A 24,456-nucleotide genomic window follows, 5' to 3' on the forward strand; every position below is an offset into this window, starting at 1 on the left:
GGTCCCCCCCACCCAGCCACCCAAGGGCCAGGGGTGAAGCCCGAGGCTGTCCCCCCCATCCAAGGGCTGCGGATGGGAGGCTGATAGCCTTGGTAAAATGTCAAGAATATTGTTTTTTCCAGAAGAACTACAAGTCCCAGCAAGCTGGTACTTGGAGAACCACAAGTACCAGCATGCGGGAGAAAAACGGGCCCGCTGGTACCTGTAGTTCTACTGGGAAAAAAATACCCAAATAAAAACAGGACACACACACCGTGACAGTAAAACTTTATTTCATACGTCGACACACACATACTTACCTATGTTCACACGCCGACATCGGTCCTCTTCTCCATGTAGAATCCACGGATACCTGAAAAGAAAAGATCAATATACTCACCTCAACCAGGGTCCAGAGATAAATCCACGTACTTGTAAAAAAACAACAAACCGGACACCCGACCAAACGGACTGAAAGGGGTCCCATGCTTACACATGGGACCCCTTACCCCGAATGCAGAGAGACCTCTCAGAGTGACAGCTGTCACAGAAAGGTCTCTAAAGCCAATCAGGAAGCGCAACTTCGTTGCGCTCACCTGATTGGCTGTGCGCTGTCTGAACTCGGACAGCGCATCGCACAGCTCCGTCCATTACTTTCAATGATGGGAATTTAGCGGCTAGCGGTGAGGTCACCCGCCGGTCAGCGGCTGACCGCGGGTAACCCCCGCAGACGGCAAAGTTCTCACCATTGAAAGTAATGGAGAGGCTTTGCGATGCGCTGTCTGACAGCTCAGACAGCGCACAGCCAATCAGGTGAGCGCCACGGAAGTAGCGCTTCCTGATTGGCTGAAGGGACTTCAGTGACAGGAGTCACGTGATGTCCCGGCATTCGGGGAAAGGGGTCTGATGTGAAAGCATGGGACCCCTTTCAGTCCGGTGGTACGAGTGTTCGGTTTTTTTTTTTAACAAGTACGTGGATGTATCTCTGGACGTGGATGTACCTCTGGACGCTGGAAGGTGAGTATAATTTTTTTCACAGGTACCCTCGGATCGTCGGAGACCGTGGCAGTCGGCGTGTCAACATAGGTAAGTATGTGTGTGTCGGCAGTGTGTAATAAAGTTTCTCTATCGTCCTAGTGGATGCTGGGGTTCCTGAAAGGACCATGGGGAATAGCGGCTCCGCAGGAGACAGGGCACAAAAGTAAAGCTTTCCGATCAGGTGGTGTGCACTGGCTCCTCCCCCTATGACCCTCCTCCAAGCCAGTTAGATTTTTGTGCCCGGCCGAGAAGGGTGCAATCTAGGTGGCTCTCCTAAAGAGCTGCTTAGAAAAGTTTAGCTTAGGTTTTTTATTTTACAGTGAGTCCTGCTGGCAACAGGATCACTGCAACGAGGGACTTAGGGGAGAAGAAGTGAACTCACCTGCGTGCAGGATGGATTGGCTTCTTGGCTACTGGACATCAGCTCCAGAGGGACGATCACAGGTACAGCCTGGATGGTCACCGGAGCCTTGCCGCCGGCCCCCTTGCAGATGCTGAAGTAAGAAGAGGTCCAGAATCGGCGGCAGAAGACTCCTCAGTCTTCTAAAGGTAGCGCACAGCACTGCAGCTGTGCGCCATTTTCCTCTCAGCACACTTCACACGGCAGTCACTGAGGGTGCAGGGCGCTGGGAGGGGGGCGCCCTGGGAGGCAAAATGAATACCTATTTTGGCTAAAAATACCTCACATATAGCCTCCGGAGGCTATATGGAGATATTTAACCCCTGCCAGAATCCGTTAAGAGCGGGAGACGAGGCCGCCGAAAAAGGGGCGGGGCCTATCTCCTCAGCACACAGCGCCATTTTCCCTCACAGAAAGGCTGGAGGGAAGGCTCCCAGGCTCTCCCCTGCACTGCACTACAGAAACAGGGTTAAAACAGAGAGGGGGGGCACTAATTTGGCGTTAGAAATATATAAAAAAGATGCTATAAGGGAAAACACTTATATAAGGTTGTCCCTATATAATTATAGCGTTTTTTGGTGTGTGCTGGTAAACTCTCCCTCTGTCTCTCCAAAGGGCTAGTGGGTCCTGTCCTCTATCAGAGCATTCCCTGTGTGTGTGCTGTGTGTCGGTACGTGTGTGTCGACATGTATGAGGACGATGTTGGTGAGGAGGCGGAGCAATTGCCTGTAATGGTGATGTCACTCTCTAGGGAGTCGACACCGGAATGGATGGCTTATTTAGGGAATTACGTGATAATGTCAACACGCTGCAAGGTCGGTTGACGACATGAGACGGCCGACAAACAATTAGTACCGGTCCAGACGTCTCAAAAACACCGTCAGGGGTTTTAAAACGCCCGTTTACTTTAGTCGGTCGACACAGACACAGACAGGGACACTGAATCCAGTGTCGACGGTGAATAAACAAACGTATTCCTTATTAGGGCCACACGTTAAAGGCAATGAAGGAGGTGTTTCATATTTCTGATACTACAAGTACCACAAAAGAGGGTATTATGTGGGATGTGAAAAAACTACCGTAGTTTTTCCTGAATCAGATAAATTAAATAAAGTGTGTGATGATGCGTGGGTTCCCCCCGATAGAAAATTATGGGCGGTATACCCTTTCCCGCCAGAAGTTAGGGCGCGTTGGGAAACACCCCTTAGGGTGGATAAGGCGCTCACACGCTTATCAAAACAAGTGGCGGTACCGTCTATAGATAGGGCCGTCCTCAAGGACCAGCTGACAGGAGGCTGGAAAATATCATAAAAAGTATATACACACATACTGGTGTTATACTGCGACCAGCGATCGCCTCAGCCTGGATGTGCAGAGCTGAGGTGGCTTGGTCGGATTCCCTGACTAAAAATATTGATACCCTTGACAGGGACAGTATTTTATTGACTATAGAGCATTTAAAGGATGCATTTCTATATATGCGAGATGCACAGAGGGATATTTGCACTCTGGCATCAAGAGTAAATGCGATGTCCATATCTGCCAGAAGATGTTATGGACACGACAGTGGTCAGGTGATGCAGATTCCAAACGGCACAAAGGTGTATTGCCGTATAAAGGAAGAGGAGTTATTTGGGGTCGGTCCATCGGACCTGGTGGCCACGGCAACTGCTGGAAAATCAGCCGTTTTTACCCTAAGTCACATCTCTGCAGAAAAAGACACCGTCTTTTCAGCCTCAGTCCTTTCGTCCCTATAAGATCATATCTGCCCAGGGATAGAGGAAAGGGAAGAAGACTGCAGCAGGCAGCCCATTCCCAGGAACAGAAGCGTTCCACCGCTTCTGACAAGTTCTCAGCATGGCGCTGAGACCGTACAGGACCCCTGGATCCTACAAGTAGTATCCCAGGGGTACAGATTGGAATGTCGAGACGTTTCCCCTTCGCAGGCTCCTGAAGTCTGCTTTACCAAGGTCTCCCTCCGACAAGGAGGCAGTATGGGAAAAAATTCACAAGCTGTATTCCCAGCAGGTGATAATTAAATTACCCCTCCTACTACAAGAAAAGGGGTATTATTCCACACTATATTGTGGCCAGAAGGCTAGGTGAGACTTATTCTAAAAAATTTTTTTTTGAACACTTACAAAGGTTCAAATCAAGATGGAGTCACTCAGAGCAGTGATAACGAACCAGGAGGAAGGGGACTATATAGTGTCCCGGGACATCAGGGATGCTTACCTCTATGTCCCAAATTTGCCCTTCTCACTAAGGGTACCTCAGGTTCGTGGTGCAGAACTGTCACTATCAGTTTCAGACGCTGCCGTTTGGATTGTCCACGGCACCCCGGGTCTTTACCAAGGTAATGGCCGAAATGATGATTCTTCTTCGAAGAAAAGGCGTCTTAATTATCCCTTACTTGGACGATCTCCTGATAAGGGCATAGTCCAGGGAACAGTTGGAGGTCGGAGTAGCACTATCTCGGATACTGCTACAACAGCACGGGTGGATTCTAAATATTCCAAAATCGCAGCTGATCCCGACGACACGTCTGCTGTGCCTAGGGATGATTCTGGACACAGTCCAGAAAAAGGTGTTTCTCCCGGAAGAGAAAGCCAGGGAGTTATCCGAGCTAGTCAGGAACCTCCTAAAAACAGTGCATCATTGCACAAGGGTCCTGGTAAAAATGGTGGCTTCCTACGAAGCAATTCCATTCGGCAGATTTCACACAAGAACTTTTCAGTGGGATCTGCTGGACAAATGGTCCGGATCGCATCTTCAGATGCATCAGCGGATAACCCTATATCCAAGGACAAGGGTGTCTCTCCTGTGGTGGTTATAGAGTGCTCATCTTCTAGAGGGCCGCAGATTCGGCATTCAGGATTGGATGCTGGTGACCACGGAGCCCAGCCCGAGAGGCTGGGGAGCAGTCACACAAGGAAAAAATTTCCAGGGAGTGTGATCAAGTCTGGAGACTTTTCTCCACATAAATATACTGGAGCTAAGGGTAAATTTATAATGCTCTAAGCTTAGCAAGACCTCTGCTTCAAGGTCAGCCGGTATTGATCCAGTGGGAAAAACATCACGGCAGTCGCCCACGTAAACAGACAGGGCGACACAAGAAGCAGGAGGGCAATGGCAAAAACTGCAAGGACTTTTCGCTGGGCGGAAAATCATGCGATAGCACTGTCGGCAGTGTTTCATCCCGGGAATGGAAACTGGGAAGCAGACTTCCTCAGCAGGCACGACCTCCACCCGGGAGAGTGGAAACTTCATCGGGAAGTTTTTTCCACATGATTGTAAACCGTTGGGAAATACCAAAGGTGGACATGATGGCGTCCCGTCTGAACAAAAAACGGGACAGGTATTGCGCCAGGTCAAGAGACCCTCAGGCAATAGCTGTGGACGTTCTGGTAACACCGTGGGTGTACCAGTCGGTGTATGTGTTCCCTCCTCTGCTTCTCATACCTAAGGTGCTGAGAATTATAAGACGTAGAGGAGTAAGAACTATACTCATGGCTCCGGATTGGCCAAGAAGGACTTGGTACCCGGAACTTCAAGAGATGCTTACAGAGGTCTTATGGCCTCTGCCGCTAAGAAGGGACTTGCTTCAGCAAGTACCATGTCTGTTCCAAGACTTACCGCAGCTGCGTTTGTCGGCATGGCGGTGGAAAGCCGGATCCTAAGGGAAAAAGGCATTCCGGAAGAGGTCATTCCTACCCTGGTCAAAGCCAGAAAGGAGGTGACCGCACAACATTATCACCACATGTGGCGAAAATATGTTGCGTGGTGTGAGGCCAGGAAGGCCCCACAAAGAAATTTCAACTCGGTCGTTTCCTGCATTTCCTGCAAACAGGAGTGTCTATGGGCCTCAAATTGGGGTCCATTAAGGTTCAAATTTCGGCCCTGTCGATTTTCTTCCAGAAAGAATTGGCTTCAGTTCCTGAAGTCCAGAAGTTTGTCAAGGGAGTATTGCATATACAACCCCCTTTTGTGCCTCCAGTGGCACTGTGGGATCTCAACGTAGTTCTGGGATTCCTCAAATCACATTGGTTTAAAACCAGTCAAATCTGTGGATTTGAAGCATCTCACATGAAAAGTGACCATGCTCTTGGCCCTGGCCTGGACCAGGCGAGTGTCAAATTGGTGTTTTTTTCTCAAAAAAGCCCATATCTGTTTGTCCATTCGGACAGGGCAGAGCTGCGGACTCGTCCCCAGTTCTCTCCCTAAGGTGGTGTCAGTGTTTCACCTGAACCAGCTTATTGTGGTGCCTTGCACCTACTAGGGACTTGGAGGACTCCAAGTTGCTAGATGTTGTCAGGGCCCTGAAAATATGTTCCAGGACGGCTGGAGTCAGGAAAACTGACTTGCTGTTATCCTGTATGCACCCAACAAACTGGGTGCTCTTGCTTCTAAGCAGACTATTGCTAGTTGGATGTGTAATACAATTCAGCTTGCACATTCTGTGGCAGGCCTGCCACAGCCAAAATATGTAAATGCCCATTCCACAAGGAAGGTGGGCTCATCTTGGGCGGCTGCCCGAGGGGTCTCGGCTTTACAACTTTGCCGAGCAGCTACTTGGTCAGGGGCAAACACGTTTGCTAAATTCTACAAATTTGATACCCTGGCTAAGGAGGACCTGGAGTTCTCTCATTCGGTGCTGCAGAGTCATCCACACTCTCCCGCCCGTTTGGGAGCTTTGGTATAATCCCCATGGTCCTTTCAGGAACCCCAGCATCCACTAGGACGATAGAGAAAATAAGAATTTACTTACCGATAATTCTATTTCTCGGAGTCCGTAGTGGATGCTGGGCGCCCATCCCAAGTGCGGATTATCTGCAATACTTGTACATAGTTACAAAAATCGGGTTATTATTGTTGTGAGCCATCTTTTCAGAGGCTCCGCTGTTATCATACTGTTAACTGGGTTTAGATCACAAGTTGTACGGTGTGATTGGTGTGGCTGGTATGAGTCTTACCCGGGATTCAAAATTCCTCCCTTATTGTGTACGCTCGTCCGGGCACAGTACCTAACTGGCTTGGAGGAGGGTCATAGGGGGAGGAGCCAGTGCACACCACCTGATCGGAAAGCTTTACTTTTGTGCCCTGTCTCCTGCGGAGCCGCTATTCCCCATGGTCCTTTCAGGAACCCCAGCATCCACTACGGACTCCGAGAAATAGAATTATCGGTAAGTAAATTCTTATTTTTACTGTCACTGTGTCTGTGTACTGTTTTTATTTGGGTATTTTTTTTCCAGTAGAACTACAGGTACCAGCGGGCCCGGTTTTCTCCCGCATGCTGGTACTTGTGGTCCTCCAAGTACCAGCTTGCGGGGGAGGCTTGCTGGGACTTGTAGTACTGCTGGAAAAAACAATATTCTTGTCATTTTTCTCAAGGCTATCAGCCTCCCATCCGCAGCCATTGGATGGGGGGACAGCCTCGGGCTTCACCCCTGGCCCTTGGGTGGCTGGGGGGGGGGACCCCTTGATTGAAGGGGTCCCCACTCCCCCAGGGTACCCCAGCCAGGGGTGACTAGTTGGATATTTAATGCCACGGCCGCAGGGCACTGTATAAAAGTGACCCCCGGCTGTGGCATTATCTGTCCAGCTAGTGGAGCCCGATGCTGGTGTAAAAAATACGGGGGACCCCTACTCTTTTTGTCCCCCGTATTTTTTGCACCAGGCGCAGAGCCCGGTGCTGGTTTTAAAAATACGGGGGATCCCTGCCCAATTTTTCCCCGCATTTTTAGAACCAGGACCAGCTCGAAGAGCCCGAGGCTGGTTATGCTTTGAAGGGGGGACCCCACACCATTTTTTTTACGGGTTTTTCCCGTTTTTTCCCGTTTTTTTAAATTGCGGCAAAATCCGGCAAATCGGCCGTTTTTCGCCCGCGGGACTGTCGAATCCGTTTTTCATTGAATATGGTGAATTCCGGCAGCCACCTGCCGGAATTCACCTGTCGAATTGTGTTGAATTAAAAAACGGCGATAATTTGCCGCGATTCGCCGTGAATTGCATATACCCCATAGTGTAGTAGCTAAGGTGCTATGCTTCAATATGAAAGATAAAATATGCCTCCATGTATTTTAGCTTACACTCTTGTTTATTTCCTCTTTTTGTAATCTGTTGCATTATTTGCTCATGTCTACTGCCCACTATTCAGACCCCTAGTAAGATTCCTAACCTACTATCCTATAGGAGTATACTATGAATCCTGATGTACAAATTCTGAAAGGACTGTGGCTTATTTATATATTATTAGTTTTTGCGATTTTGGGGGATGCTATCGTGCCCCTCAGCCAGTTCTATAAAAAGAGAACTGGGTTGCATGTTGAGTAGTGTCCCTGGGAGATTAAACTCCTTATATATTATATTACATTATTATATTACATTAGTTCAGAAGACAATGTTGATATGCCATGAAAGTTACTGAAATGACATGTACAGTATGTCTATTTGAAAAGTGTGAAGATTTTATAGGTGACGAGGATACACAATTTGGAGTAGTATTGGATATGGCATGTTAGTGAATTCCTGAGAAGTTCTTAGTAATGCAGCTTTATTTTGGCAAGTCATTCCATCAGTATTATTTAATCAGAATCCATGCTGAATAATTCTCTGAATTGTCCTAATTTTTTTAGAAATCAGTTGTTATTGCAATTTGTTATCCTGGATGAAAAATACAATTACAGCTATTTGACGTAATAAATAGTGTTAACAAATGTGTCCGTGTAAATGCTTAGGGAATTATAAACTGCAAGAAAGGGCTGGGATACACTTACTGGTCACCACACAAAAAAGTAGAGGCTGAGTATTTTCAGATAAGTTTTCTGAACTTTATGGCGCTGGCTTTTCTGCCCAATGTGTAGTAGAATGTATCTTTGTAAAGACTAAGATAAGGGTTTCACATCTGTACTTCATAAGCAGGCTAACTGCAAACCATCACTATGTGATTTGATTATTAAACATTATGGGTCACATGCCTTGACAGTGTATGGTAGGATCAGGCTCTAGTCCTATAAATAATAATTTTGTTAATGCATGTAAGTTTATAAAAGTTATATTTTTATACATTTTACACTAGGAATGTTTTTTTTTTTTTTTTTACTCTGTATGCATTATAACGGCTAAAATGTGTAAATAAAACTACATACGCTTATTAAAATATATATGTGATTCAAAATTAATATTTTCTTTATTTTTTTTACCATTATTCTTCGTAGGAGGCTATGAAAGATTTCACTCTGAGTACCCAGAATTCTGTGCAAAAGCTAAATCCATAAACAGTATTTCTCTGCCTGCTAGTACAGAGCCTGCTGAAATGGGCTGCAGCTCATGTACAACGCCACTGCATGATCAGGTAACAAAAACAGCAATACTAATGCATCTACATTTGTTATGTATACTCGCAAGGGGATAAAAACGCTTATGTTTTACAGTAGCGTTCACATTTTAGGGGTTACTAAGGAAGCATTTTTCTCTTAAATCAGTGAACGTTTCCACGTGATTTCAGTATTCCAGCTATGCAGGAAAGGCTTAATGTAGAATATAAGGCATTTAACTCGTCCGACAATCCTCACTCCTACAACATAACATTGTAGAGAGCAAGCAATCTATAGTGCTTAACATATTTTGCTATTCAGGTTGCAGATAAACATTAATGAAACCCTTAAAGGTTTACCTTATATAACATCATCTGAGATGGAGTTACAAGAAGAAAATGCTTATTTCAACCGAAAGGTGCGGGAATAGATGAATCTTCTCATCCAATCAGACCCTGCAGCTAGCTGCAACTCCTTACACTCTCCCTCCTCTTCAGTAATTGCACTGCCAGTGTGCCTGGCTTTGCAATTACACAGCTTTGTATAAATGCATATATATGTAAATTGTTTATATGTAATCTATATCTATCTACATGAGATCTAATAAATATATACACATACTGTATATAGTGTGCAGGCATGTAATCCATTGTAATTACAACGCACTGTATAAATGTGTGTGTGTGTGTGTGTGTATGTATGTGTGTGTATATATATATATATATATATATATATATATATACAGAAGAAATGAAGGTGGCACTCACGCAGGTTTTTGCAAAAGTAGAAGTGGTCAGTTTTAATATACCGACATGTTTCGGGGACTCGCCCCGTCCTCAGGGCATAATATATATATATATATATATATATATATACAGAAGAAATGAAGGTGGCACTCACGCAGGTTTTTGCAAAAGTAGAAGTGGTCAGTTTTAATATACCGACATGTTTCGGGGACTCGCCCCGTCCTCAGGGCATAATGCCCTGAGGACGGGGCGAGTCCCCGAAACATGTCGGTATATTAAAACTGACCACTTCTACTTTTGCAAAAACCTGCGTGAGTGCCACCTTCATTTCTTCTGTATCTATATGAGGTAACCCCTCTGGGATGGCACCGCAGTAACTATACCCTGTTAGAAGAGTGCCGGGATTGTCTGTTCATATATATATATATATATATATATATATATATATATATATATATACACATACACATACACACACACACACACACACACACACACACACACACCTACTTCAGCAGCACTCAGAAATAAAGACAGTAAAACTGGTCTCCAGTTCAACGTTTCAATGATCAACTCATTTTCGTCAGGCAGTTGATCATTGAAATGTTGACCAGGAGACCAGTTTCACTGTATTTATTTCTGAGTGCCGCTGAAGTAGATGTGTATGCAAGTAACACTGCTGCTGTGCAGTGTGTTAGGCGCCGGGGTCCGCTCGTCGGTGCGGCCCGGCGCCTAGCAACCAGGGACGCCGTGCGTGTACAGCCGCCGGCTCCCTGGCAACGCTAGACGCCGGGCGCACGGAGCCGCTCTGACCCTAGCAACGGGGACGCCACGTTCGGGCCGCGTTCCCCGTTGCTGGGTCTGTTCTAATTGTATCATGATGTGCTGATTGTATCATGGTGTGCTGGCCGTGCAGCATGCAAGCTGCACGGCATTAATTGTGATGACCCAGTCTGGCTCCTGATTGGGGAGCTCACACTTATAAGCACCCTTTGGACTTCTCACAGACGCCGGTGATAGCTTCCTGTTTGCCTTTGTCAGTTGCAGAGAGTTTCCAGTCCTGCTCTATCCGGTTGTTCCTGTCCTCAGTGGTCCTGTACTCGGATATTTGTCATCTATTCCTGGAGTCTGACCGAGCACCTTTAACATCCTGTGGTGTTCGTGAGTCGCGGCGCAGCCGTGTGTTGCGGCTTGTCCGCTTACTGTTTATTATTTAGTTTATTTGTGTTCTGGAGCTTTTGCGGAGGATTTCGCTCCCACAGATCCACTCTGGTATCCAGCGGTGCTGGATAGGAGTAACGGATCAGTGGATCTTTGGTTGTCCTTTTCCCTGGCGGCTAGTCCGCACATACCTTGGTTTAAGTTAGTTAGCTTGTAACCCCTGGCCTGGTTGCTTAGTCAGAGGGCCCCTTGTTATCACCCTGTCTCGGATTTCCCTTTGTCTCCCATTAAGACCTGAGGGGGCATCGGGGTTGGGCAGACATAATCCGCCCTTCGAACGCGGCTGCCATGGGCTCAAGCAACCATAGTCTCGCAGGGGATTTCTGATAACACGGGCGAGACAACGGAGTTAGGACGCCAGGGGTTACTAGGCTCTCCTGCTCCCACAACCAGCAAATCTTCCCAGTACTCAGACCTCTGCCATTAGATCTCCTCTGGTCTGGAGTACGGGAATCATAACATTATCACCGGCCAGACAAAAAAAAAAAAATTTAAAATTAACAGGAGTTGATTTTTTTTTACTTATTCAGTTGGGAGATTTTTGTCGGCCTCATGAATCCCACCGGTGTTGGGCCAAATCCTGGCCAGCTTCTAGTTAGTCAGATTCAAGAACTTACTCAGATGGTTCAGGATCTGTCCCTCCGGGTGAGGTCACAGGAAGATCTGTTACGGACTTCCCCGAGGGTCATTCCTGAACCAAAGATGCATCTGCCTGACCGTTTTTCTGGGGATAGAAAACAGTTTTTTAATTTTAAAGAGTCTTGTAAACTTTATTTTCGTTTAAGACCAGTCTCCTCAGGTACGGAGGCTCAGCGGGTTGGAATTATTATTTCTCTGCTTCAGGGGGATCCTCAGACCTGGGCTTTTGGTTTAAAGACAGACGATCCAGCCTTATTGTCTGTGGACGCCTTTTTAAAATCGTTAGGGCTACTGTATGACGACCCTGATAGAGAGGCGTCCGCTGAGAGTCAGTTGCGTGCTCTCAGACAGGGTAGGAATCCCGCAGAGATTTATTGTACGGAGTTTCGCCGTTGGTCAAACGACTGTGGATGGAATGACCCAGCCCTGCGCAGTCAGTTTCGCCTCGGCTTATCTGAAACTATTAAAGACAGTCTCCTTCAGTATCCCGCTCCTGAGACTCTCGATAAACTCATGGAGCTCTCTATTAAGATAGATAGTCGGCTCAGAGAGCGGAGGGCTGAAAAAGGAGCATCTGTCGGGTCTACTCCTTGTGTTTTTTCCATCCCTGTGGACATGGAGGAGCCTATGCAGATAGGTCTCTCCAAATTGTCTCCTGAAGAAAGAACCAGGAGGCAAAATTCTGGTCTTTGTTTATACTGTGGAGGTAAGGGACATTTTGCCCGTAGTTGTCCGAACAAGTCGGGAAACTTCCCGACCAAGTGAGTTGTGAGGGGGTTCACTTTGGTCTGCCGCTTATCTCCTCAAATAATTCACTGTTAGTTCCTGCTAAAGTTTCCTTTGGCAGCCTCTGTTCCTCGGTCTCTGCTTTTGTGGACAGTGGAGCTGCAGGGAACTTTATGGATTTAACATGGGCCAAGGCCTTAGGTATTCCTCAGTTAACCTTGGGTAGGTGTGTCACCATGCATGGTTTAGATGGGAGTCCCTTGTCCAATGGGGTTATTTCTCTCTGTACACCTCCTGTTTTACTTTCGGTAGGAGCTCTACATTCTGAAAAGATTGAGTTTTTCCTTACCCATTGTCCAGCAGTTCCTGTGGTTCTGGGTCACCCTTGGCTGGCCTTTCATAATCCCATCATTGATTGGCAGTCGGGGGAGATCTTACAATGGGGTACCATCTGTAATAAAGAATGTATTACGCTTCCTATCCGAGTAGCTGCCGCCGTTCCCGCACCCATTCCTGTGGAATACCAGGATTTTGTTGATGTATTTTCCAAGGGCAATGCGGATATTCTGCCTCCCCATAGGCCTTATGATTGTGCCATTGAGCTAATTCCTGGTGCCACGTTGCCTAAAGGAAGGTTATATGCATTGTCTGGTCCTGAAACTGTGGCCATGAATGAGTATGTGAAAGAAAGCCTTGGGAAAGGATTTATCAGGCCATCCAAATCCCCTTTAAGTGCAGGTTTCTTCTTCGTAGAGAAGAAGGATGGTTCTCTCAGACCCTGCATTGATTTTAGAGCTTTGAATAAAATCTCAGTAAAGAATACTTACCCTCTGCCGCTGATCTCTGTCCTCTTTGATCAGCTACGTTCGGCTGTGATTTTTTCTAAGATTGACCTGAGAGGAGCATATAACCTCATCAGAATCAAGTCAGGGGATGAGTGGAAAACGGCATTCAGTACTCAGTCAGGCCACTATGAGTATCTGGTCATGCCATTTGGCCTGTCTAACGCTCCGGCAGTCTTCCAGGATCTCATTAACGATGTGCTCCGTGAATTTCTTGGAAGGTTCGTTGTAGTCTACTTAGACGATATTTTGATATATTCTGATTCTGTAGAACAACATGTTACCCAGGTGCGTCAAGTTCTAAAAAAATTACGTGAAAATCACCTGTATGCCAAGCTGGAGAAGTGTGAATTTCATGTTACGGAGGTATCCTTTTTAGGGTACATTATTTCCCCTCGGGGATTCTGTATGGAACCAAAGAAGCTCCAAGCCATCCTTAGTTGGGCGCAACCCACCAACTTAAAAGCAATTCAGCGCTTTTTAGGGTTTGCGAACTACTATAGAAGATTTATTCACTCTTTCTCTGACCTAGTTGCTCCCATTGTGGCACTAACTAAGAAGGGAGCAGATCCTACCAATTGGTCACGTGAAGCTGAGTTATCTTTTCAGGCCTTGAAACAAGCCTTTGTCTCAGCCCCTGTCCTCAGACATCCCAACCCAGAATTGCCTTTCATTGTTGAGGTTGATGCCTCGGAGGTTGGAGTGGGGGCTATCCTATCTCAGAAGGATCCGGATTCCCTTGAATTACATCCTTGTGCCTTTATGTCCAGGAAATTCTCATCTGCAGAATCCAACTACGATGTTGGTAACCGGGAATTGCTGGCTATTAAATGGGCTTTCGAGGAGTGGAGACATTGGCTTGAAGGAGCGACTCATACTATTTCAGTTTTGACTGATCACAAAAATCTTCAATACATTGAATCAGCTAAGCGACTGAATGCCCGGCAGGCTCATTGGGCTTTATTTTTTACTCGTTTCAAATTCATTATCACCTTCAGGCCAGGTTCCAAGAATACTAAGGCAGATGCCCTGTCACGCAGTTTTCTTCCAGTTCAAGACAACAGTCCTGTTACTCCCATACTGCCGTCCTCAACCATTCGGGCAGGCCTCACACAGGATGTATTTACCCAGTTAAAGCTGCTTCAACATCAAGCTCCTGGAAATACTCCTGCTGGTCGTCTTTTTGTCCCTGAGTTTTTGAGAGCAACTGTTTTGACGGAGTTTCATGATAGCAAAGTTGCCGGGCATCCGGGAATCGCTAAGACTTTGGAATTAGTCTCCCGCTCAGTATGGTGGCCTGGTCTTTCCAAAGACATTAAAGAGTTTGTTTTTTCGTGTCAGGTCTGTGCACAGCATAAAGTTCCCCGTTCTTTACCCATCGGTCAACTTATGCCCTTGAATGTTCCTCTTAGGCCATGGTCGCATATCTCCATGGATTTTGTGGTGGACCTCCCTCTGTCAGCCGGATGCCGAGTCATATGGGTGGTAGTGGACCGTTTTAGCAAAATGGCACATTTCATTGCTCTTCCCCGATTGCCATCTGCCCAGGGATTGGCAGTCTTGTTCCTCCGCCATGTTTTCAGACTCCATGGCTTACCCACTGATATTGTTTCTGATCGGGGTCCACAATTCATTGCACAATTTTGGAAGTCTTTTTGTGCTTCATTAAAGATGAAGTTATCTTTAACGTCCGGCTATCATCCCCAATCCAATGGGCAGACTGAGCGAGTTAATCAATCTCTAAAACAATATTTGCGTTTGTACTCGGCCAAACTCCAAAATGACTGGTCGGAGTTTCTTCCATTGGCGGAGTTTGCTTATAATAATGCCTGTCATTCTTCCACCAATGTGTCTCCATTTTTTGCAGTTTTTGGTTTTCACCCCAGAGCTAATTCATTTTTTCAACATTCCTCTGTCTCCTCACTGGCCCTGACCTCTCATCTTAAACTTATTTGGAGAAAAGTGCACCTGGCTCTCAGAAAAGCGGCATTCCGGGAAAAAAGATTTTCTGATAGGCTCCGGCGGCCGTGCACTTTTAAAGTAGGAGATAAGGTGTGGTTGTCGACTCGCAACATTAAACTTCGACAAACCTCAGCCAGATTGGGTCCTAAATTTATTGGACCATTTCACATTATCAAAAAAGTCAATCCAGTTGCTTTCCGGTTACGTTTACCAAAAACTTTACGGATCGGAAATACCTTCCATTGCTCATTGCTGAAACCATATGTTTCGTCCAGTAGATTTCCTCGTAAAATATCTCAGGGGAGATCACCTATAAATGTACAGGGTCAGCAGGAGTTCTTGGTGGAGAAGGTTCTCGATTCCAAGTTGTCCCGGGGTCGGCTTTATTTTTTGGTACATTGGAGAGGTTATGGGCCAGAGGAAAGGTCTTGGGTCCTGGATGAGGATCTTCATGCCCCGAGGCTCAAAAGGGCATTTTTTCGAGAATTTCCTCAGAAACCTGGCTTTAGGGGTTCCTTGACCCCTCCTCAAGGGGGGGGTACTGTTAGGCGCCGGGGTCCGCTCGTCGGTGCGGCCCGGCGCCTAGCAACCAGGGACGCCGTGCGTGTACAGCCGCCGGCTCCCTGGCAACGCTAGACGCCGGGCGCACGGAGCCGCTCTGACCCTAGCAACGGGGACGCCACGTTCGGGCCGCGTTCCCCGTTGCTGGGTCTGTTCTAATTGTATCATGATGTGCTGATTGTATCATGGTGTGCTGGCCGTGCAGCATGCAAGCTGCACGGCATTAATTGTGATGACCCAGTCTGGCTCCTGATTGGGGAGCTCACACTTATAAGCACCCTTTGGACTTCTCACAGACGCCGGTGATAGCTTCCTGTTTGCCTTTGTCAGTTGCAGAGAGTTTCCAGTCCTGCTCTATCCGGTTGTTCCTGTCCTCAGTGGTCCTGTACTCGGATATTTGTCATCTATTCCTGGAGTCTGACCGAGCACCTTTAACATCCTGTGGTGTTCGTGAGTCGCGGCGCAGCCGTGTGTTGCGGCTTGTCCGCTTACTGTTTATTATTTAGTTTATTTGTGTTCTGGAGCTTTTGCGGAGGATTCCGCTCCCACAGATCCACTCTGGTATCCAGCGGTGCTGGATAGGAGTAACGGATCAGTGGATCTTTGGTTGTCCTTTTCCCTGGCGGCTAGTCCGCACATACCTTGGTTTAAGTTAGTTAGCTTGTAACCCCTGGCCTGGTTGCTTAGTCAGAGGGCCCCTTGTTATCACCCTGTCTCGGATTTCCCTTTGTCTCCCATTAAGACCTGAGGGGGCATCGGGGTTGGGCAGACATAATCCGCCCTTCGAACGCGGCTGCCATGGGCTCAAGCAACCATAGTCTCGCAGGGGATTTCTGATAACACGGGCGAGACAACGGAGTTAGGGCGCCAGGGGTTACTAGGCTCTCCTGCTCCCACAACCAGCAAATCTTCCCAGTACTCAGACCTCTGCCATTAGATCTCCTCTGGTCTGGAGTACGGGAATCATAACACAGTGTGAATTTGAGGGCACCGGAGCCAGTATTTTTTTTTATTTCTTATAAGCAAACGTTTAGTGCCAGATTCAAGATTGTTTGTGTGTGTGTGTGTGTGTGTGTGTGTGTATAAAATATATATATATATATATTTTTTTTTTATATATTTATTCTCTTCCCACCACTCGTCTGCCTTGAATTCATGTTGCTCTTCCATCTCCCAGGTGGTGTTTCTACTGAGAAGCGTGTGGGGGGAAACAGTATGAAAGAGTCAGCCAAGTGCCGGAAGGATATATATTGTACATATATTTATATAATACTGTGCAGGTATGGGGCATGCACAGCGAAGGCAGCCTTTTCAGATATACGTGAAAAGATTGCCTGCAGGGACAGTGTGTTAATGCAACCACTGTCCATGCAAGGATTTTCCATGCATAGCAGGGAAAACTAAGTACAAAATGCAAATAACGATGATTATATTGGCCGGAAATATTCAAGCCAGTATGGTAATTATTGCTAATAGTTCCCTTTAGGAGATGAGCATAGTATGTATGGCCTAGGATTCACAAAGAAAACTGTTGAGATTTCTTAATTTGATGTAGCATCGCTCTTTAGGTCTAGAGGCAGGAGTGTTCAAATGAGAGGTGAGCGGCTCAGCAGCCTTCCAAAAATTGTAGCCCAGAATAGACCATTTCCTTTACAACAGAATGTTACTTTATTTTCTTGTTGTGCTTTTTCCAACTGCCATCTGTATGGTGTAGCCTGTTAAATGGAAGTCATGTATGTTTGTAGAACAAATGCACAGGATTAGGAGTATGTTGAAGATTTATATTTTTCATATAGTAAGGGAAAACCTATATGTTGGCTGCCTGTTTATATATGAGACACTTCAGTGATATAGATGACTTATACTAGTGTATTACCACCTTCTTATCTATATTCAATTGTTGTGTGTTTCTTTTTTGGAACAGGGTGGTCCAGTGGAGATCCTTCCCTTCCTTTACCTCGGCAGTGCTTATCATGCTGCTCGGAGAGACATGTTGGATGCCTTGGGTATCACCGCCTTACTGAACGTATCTTCTGACTGCCCAAACCATTTTGAAGGTCATTTTCAGTATAAATGTATACCAGTGGAAGACAACCATAAAGCTGATATCAGCTCCTGGTTCATGGAAGCAATAGAATATGTAGGTAAGTGTTATCACAGTTTACGTACTGCTGCTTTCTCTTTATGCCGGCGTGTTCGGACCACTATTCTAACACCTATTAAAATAACAATTAGCTACATGAGTGGATTCTTTACATAAGGATCTGTGTAGTTTTGTACTGAAATTGTTTTGGAATTGGGAAGAAATAAATTCAGTATTAAATTAGCTGTAACCATCTTCCTTAACCTAGATTTCTGCTAAATTGGCCTCTTCTCCCTTTATAAACATAGATTCTGCTGTATTTTGACGTTCAGAAACTCTAGTTCATACAGAGCAGTAGTGCGTTTTTCTGATAAATGTTTTTTCTCCACCCTCGCCCTATATTCCAGCGCAGAAAAAGCAGATAACCAGGCTTCAGTCTCTCATGATAAAGCTTTATTTGGTCTATCTGCCACCTGTTGCTGTACTGTGTATGATAATTACTCTATGCCTTTTCCTTGTACAGTAAAACATATCCGTTTTTATTACATATAAATTAATATGCTTAATTAGTGGGTAAGATCCTTTGGGAGATTACAGAGGCTATGTGAACCTACTGTCACTGATATGATGTAATGTGCTATACATGATAGCACTTTATGGTGTAATCTAGCACTCTAGTTTGTTTGTTTTCAGCACATTACAGTGTAATACAGTGAGTGACAGATAAGGGTTTGTTTCCATACAGGGTTAGAAGTAGGACGCTGGTGGTTTCAGCATTTGCATATCACTTGATTGCTGACTAAGTAAAAAATAAATTACCATTCATGAGAATGATTGCCATTAACAGTTGGGGGCTCGGGACAGTTTTATGTTTTTCTCTTAACGCCATAGAGTAATTTCTATACACTTCTTTTGTTTCTTTCAAGATTCAGTCAAGGATAATCATGGACGTGTGCTTGTACATTGCCAAGCTGGGATTTCTCGTTCAGCAACCATCTGTTTGGCCTATTTGATGATGAAGAAAAGGGTGAAGTTGGAAGAGGCCTTTGAGTTTGTTAAGCAACGTCGAAGCATCATTTCTCCAAACTTTAGCTTTATGGGACAGCTGTTGCAGTTTGAATCTCAGGTCTTGACCACTACCTGTGCGACGGAGGCTGCTAGTCCTTCTGCCACCCTTTTGGAGCGCAGCAAGAATTCCTCTTCACCCACATCTCCTTTCGTATTCAGCTTCCCTGTATCAGTAGCAGCACCAAGCAGCCTTCCTTATCTCCACAGTCCCATCACAACGTCGCCCAGTTGTTAAATGGAAAAGAATACAACAAACCTACTGACTTTAACTGGCTTTGGCCACTTTAGGTCCAAAAGACCTTTTATATTAACTGAACTTTCATTGAGGATAATGTAAATCCTGAAATAACTGAGCGTGGGTGAACCCTACAAGCAATAATAATTGAGCAGTTTTCCATCTCCAAAGCCATTTGAGCATTAGTGTTTGATTTTATTTTAATGTTTTATGTTGATTTTCCTTCTATAAATATATATTATTTTTTATAAATATTTATATAGTAACATTGATATTTCATGTTCAACTTTTATTTATTATTATTATTATTATTATTATTATTAAAAAAGTGGCTTCAGGGCAGCTTTTTGCTTTAAAGCAAATAAAGTTTGGGAATTTTTTTTTGATTTTCCCAAAGTGCCTACTTTTATTTATATGTATATATACAGAGATTTTTTTGTTTGTTTCAATTTGAATCTGGAATTTAAATTATTTTGTATTTCCTTCAAAGTTCTGTCCTCCAAAGTATCAAAATGCAATAAGAGAAAAAGCAACATTTCTGGAACAACATTCTTTCTATATAATCTAACCAAGAGCACAACAATGGATTTTGGCATTAACCATTATTGCTGGACTCAAGTCAGGAACAATCAGCTGTTACATAGAGCTCTTTATGTACCACTATAGTATTTCATACCTATAATGCTAAATTATTCTTAATTGTATCAATGTTTTTACTTTGAGCTCGCCAGTCAATGGATATTTGTTGGGTTTAAAATATGCCACTGGATGTGGTGTTATAGTCAAATTAGCTTGCAGTATATTTATTTTAACTATGTAGTTAATCTTTAAGCCACTGTAAAAATTCTGATATGAGGATTCCTACTGGACTTCACAGTTGTGTGACTCTAGAGAGCATCATTCCACTCCTAATTAAGGTATTGTAGTCCTTAGCAGAAATATCAGTATTAGGAAGGCCCTAGGGTTGGATTTTATATTTTCATGGGTAAAAAAAAAACAAAAAAACAAAGAAGGTGGTCTTATTATTCAGTATTTTCTTGTGTGTCAGGATTTGCAATATGATCTTTAAGTATCTGTTCCATTCCTCCTCAAACTCAACCACCCTTATTAAATGGCATAGACACATGGTTCTTCTTCTAAATTTCAGATTATGGCATTTTAATGCCTTGGTAGAATCTGCCTCCCCATGCTGTTTTTTTGTTCCAAGAAATGCAAGCTTATAGTTGATAATAATTGTGGAGGAGTTTAATTTGTGATTTTATAACCAATACATTTTGTTGCTTACTCGGAAGTGTGAGCTGAACATTGACTCTATTCTCCATACACCTGGGCGTTACATGTTACTCAGGAGGCTCTTTTTTAGTTTGATGCAACTCCTGTGGAGTAAGCTCTTTAAAGCAGCTCTTAACACATTGTGAGGGTTAGACAGATGTATAACTTGATGCAAGGTTGAAGCTTTGTTGATGATGGTATGAATTTGTATAAATCGCATTGTGCTTTCACTGGAAAGTGCTATTGATATAGCCTAACTTAGTGCTTTTCAGCCTTGACCTCCTTATTTTTTTTTTTATCAAGAATTTAATTTTTTTTATTATTTTTTTACCATTGAGCCAGCAATTTAAATGTATACAAAAGTCCCCTAAAATGTGGTTGCTTTAGTATTACATAGGAAGACCCTTGAGGTATCTTAATATTGTGACTGAAACCCACATTATGTTTTTTGGGGTTACCATCATTGATATTACTCATAATAAGCCTGTCTTCCCTTTTTGAGCCAATACCTAATCACTCACTTGTAGTATTTGAAATAAGCCTAGAAACATGTCTTTACTCGAACTGGTAGATTGGCTCCTGCCTTACTCCATGCTTTGCGAATAAGTATTATTTGATAGGAACTCTTCCCTTTTACTGAGAGTATTCAGACAATTGCACTTACGGCATTAAAGTTTAGTTGGCTAATTGTAGTCTACATAAACTGAAAGCTGCAACAAATGAAATGTTACTAATGTCAGTCCTTCATCAAAACACTGTGATGTGATTTCACATATATTGAGTTGTGGACAAACCTCCCGGAGATCCTGTTTGGCAGCTGACTCTCGCATTCAGATTATAATCTCTATGGCCAGTCAATACCCTTGTTTGTCCATTTCCTTTTCAAAACTGTTGATATTCCTGTTGATAACACACACCTACATTAGCCTATCAAAGGGGGTCTATGTACTAAGCCTTAGCAAGAGATAAAGTGGACAGAGAGAAAGTACCAGCCAATCAGCTCCTACCATGTTACAGACTGTGGGGCAGATGTATTAACATGGAGAAGGCATAAGGAAGTGATAAACCAGTGATATGTGCAAGGTGATAAAGGCACCAGCCAATCAGCTCCAATATGTAAATTAACAGTTAGGATCTGATGATTGGCTGGTGCCTTTATCACCTTGCACATATCACTGGTTTATCACTTCCTTATGCCTTCTCCAGGTTAATACATCTGCCCCACTGTTTGAAAAATGAACTATGAGCTGGTTGGTTGGTACTTTATCTCCATCCACTTTATCTCTCTATGGCTTAGTACACAGACCCCCAAGCAGTCTTGCTGAAACTTTTTATCAGAAAAAGCCATGTTGCCCATTTTACTTAGGTTTCCAGACAAAATAATTTATTAATATTTTATTTAAAAAAAATCAGAAATAAAAATAGCTGATTAGACCCTTTTTATGGGGTGTTTCTTTGTCTGTTTGCTTCCATTATAAATGGCACATGTCAGCCTTCGGAAGTATATTTTTCCAACATAATTATTTGCTTTGTTAGTTTGTATCCACTATACGTATGTCTTTAAGGATTAACTATAGATGAGTAGTTTTTAGCTCTAAAATTGTGACTCCAATTATGCAACTCTCTACATAGCACGTACAACCAGTCACACAGTACCTGCCCAGTTGAGCTTACAGTCTAAAATAAATTCTGGTAACCTGCCAGTATGATTTTGCACCGAGGAAGGAAACTAGTGACCTTGGAGAAACAATCAGCCAATAATATAGGTAACATTGCACATTAAGTTGGCACTAGTTACTTCGTCCTCACTAAATCTTGTCCTTGTCAATAATTCCAATCGAAGTGAGTATTGTGGTAGGCAAATAAAAAAAATAATTATAATTAATAATCTGTTGGTAATTGAACATTACTGTTCTAAGTTCCTTTGCTTATGTCACAATTAAAAGGAGACTTTTGTTTGTGCTGCTGAAAATCTAAGCAATCCCATTTCCATAGATATTTCACTGCTTTTGCCATTGAAATCCAAATGGAAGCATGAAGATACTGTAGTACAGTATCTATGGACTGAGAATTCATAAAGTTCACTATAAGGATGTTAATTTTGTTTTTCACTGCAAATTTGAGCAATTAAAGAGAGGTGTATGCACTCTGTCATATTGAATATGTTTGCTGGCGCTCCACTGGAGTTTAATAAAAGGTGTGTGTGCTATGGTTGCTCTTTACTACTGGAAGTGTGGGAATATGAAATCATTGCAATAGTGTATTTCTAAACTTTAATGTAAATATTCTGTTCTTTTAAGTGGTTTATCTTATTCTGTATCAGGGCAGCTGTATGTTGTATATATGTTTTTTCTGATATTTAAACATTTTTAATTTATTGCTTGAAAGATTGTTTTGAAGAAAAATAAAACAATGATAAAATATTTAAGACTCCAGTGACTCTTTAGCCATAATACTTTTAAAAGTTTTATTATTGTTTAATATTACATAGCTAAACACGTATTGAGCTGTCAATCACATCATATATAAACAAATTAATTTTCAATTTCTGCTATAAGACTGCCATTTTACTTAGTATACTGACACTTGTATATGCACTAATAATGAAGGGAAAAGGGGATTGGGAAGAACTACTGTACCAGTATGTAGCAACATAATATACTTTTATTCTTAGTATTATATTAGTATTATATTAATCACGTCAAGTGTAATCACATTTGGGGGTGCTGCCACAGACCGTATTGGTGCCAATATACGTTGAAGCAAATTCAAGAGAGAAAAGAATAGGTCTTAAGGGCCGTATTCACGACCCGATTTGGGGAGAGATGTGTGCTGAGCGAACCACTCAGTACACATCTCTCCCTCCGCTCAGCACAGCGCGATGCGTGCTGAGCATGCAGGGGGAAGGGGGGCATATTTCACCCAGCGGGTGAAATGAGCGACCTGCTAGATTGAGCCTGCATACAGGACAATCTAGCACCAGCGATAGCGATGCACGGGGCCGCGCAGCGCTATCACTGTGAGGGGTACACACGGAGTGATCACTGCTTAAAATCTAAGCAATCTAGTCAGATTGCTTAGATTTTAAGAAGCGATCGCTCCATGAGTACCCCCCTTTACAGTGGTGCACAAACTTGTTTCCTTAACAGGTTGTTGTTGTTTTTTTTGCCCTTGCCTAGGCTTCATAAATGATTTAATTCCTAAATAAAATAAAAAATAATGACAAAGTTTTCCAGCATGGTCCTATTACATTTTCTGTGCAGTATCTAAAATTAATCCAAAAATTTATTTTTTGTTTACTTACAAATTTGCCACAATATTTAGGATTTTCAACCACTAAATCCAGGGAAAGCACCCATCGATAGCATGTGATTGGGACAGCAACGTTTCAGAAGTCTTCTACTTTTCTTTATATTTTTGTTTTTTCAACTCTAACAGAATGGGTACCCAAGGAATGTTATATCACTTAGTGGGAGATGTATCAACCAATCAGCTCCTGACTGTAATTTTTAACATTAAAACTGTAAAATGGCAGGTAGAAGCTGATTGGCTGCTACTTTCTCTCTCTCTCTCTCTCTCTCTCTCTCTCTCTCTCTCTCTCTCTCTCCAATATTTGAAAGGTCTGAATTTACATTTCTAATAAGGTTATTGGTGAGAATAACCGATTCAGTAAATCTATTTTGGGGATTTAACTGTCTTTTCTCAAACCGCAAACCTAAGATCTGAATAGAACAGAGGATCCCAAATTCGGTCCTCATGGCACTCTTACAGTCCAGGTATTGCGCGTAACCATGCTTGACTTAATTAGTACCTCAGTCAATTTGATTTAACAATCTGTGCTCATCCATAGATATCTCTAATATCTGGACTGTTAGGATTCCTTGAAGACTGAGTTTGGGAACCATTGGAACTGACACTAGCAAAACAGTACCAATTAGTCTTAATATGCTGCATTAACAGAACGCATATGACATAACCAAGTTCATTCCTTTGAGGAGAGCGAAGCCTACAAAGAACACTGATTTGAATAAAAGGGTTACTACCAACATTCAGAAACATCAAATTGTGGCCAAATTTAAGACCATTATGATAAGGGTATTGGCGTATCATTGTGAAAACTCCTTTATGTTGCTGGGAGGTAAGAGAACATATTTAGGTGAATACCTAAGTAACGAATGCATATATGGCCAGATGTACTAAGCCTGAAAAGTGATAAATATCACAGTGATAAAGTACCAGCCAATCGGCTCCTAACTGTCATTTCTCTAACGTCCTAAGTGGATGCTGGGACTCCGTAAGGACCATGGGGAATAGCGGCTCCGCAGGAGACTGGGCACAAAAGTAAAAGCTTGAACTAGCTGGTGTGCA

The 24,456-nt window shown here is 43.6% G+C and overlaps 1 protein-coding gene across 1 annotated transcript in view; it reads left to right on the forward strand.

Annotated features, from left to right (window-relative positions):
- Window positions 1-21,127, forward strand: part of DUSP4 (dual specificity phosphatase 4) — a 41,967-nt gene extending 20,840 nt beyond the window's left edge. Inside the window, exons 2-4 of the mRNA XM_063920033.1 lie at window positions 8,635-8,771; window positions 17,355-17,574; window positions 18,440-21,127. Of these exons, the coding sequence (XP_063776103.1) occupies window positions 8,635-8,771; window positions 17,355-17,574; window positions 18,440-18,816 (734 nt within the window). The 3' untranslated portion in view covers window positions 18,817-21,127. The remainder of the gene's footprint in view (window positions 1-8,634; window positions 8,772-17,354; window positions 17,575-18,439) is intronic.
- The last annotated feature ends 3,329 nt before the right edge of the window (window positions 21,128-24,456 follow it).

This window comes from Pseudophryne corroboree, chromosome 1 (genome assembly GCF_028390025.1).
Source record: "Pseudophryne corroboree isolate aPseCor3 chromosome 1, aPseCor3.hap2, whole genome shotgun sequence".
In the NCBI taxonomy this organism is placed as follows: Eukaryota; Metazoa; Chordata; class Amphibia; order Anura; family Myobatrachidae; genus Pseudophryne; species Pseudophryne corroboree.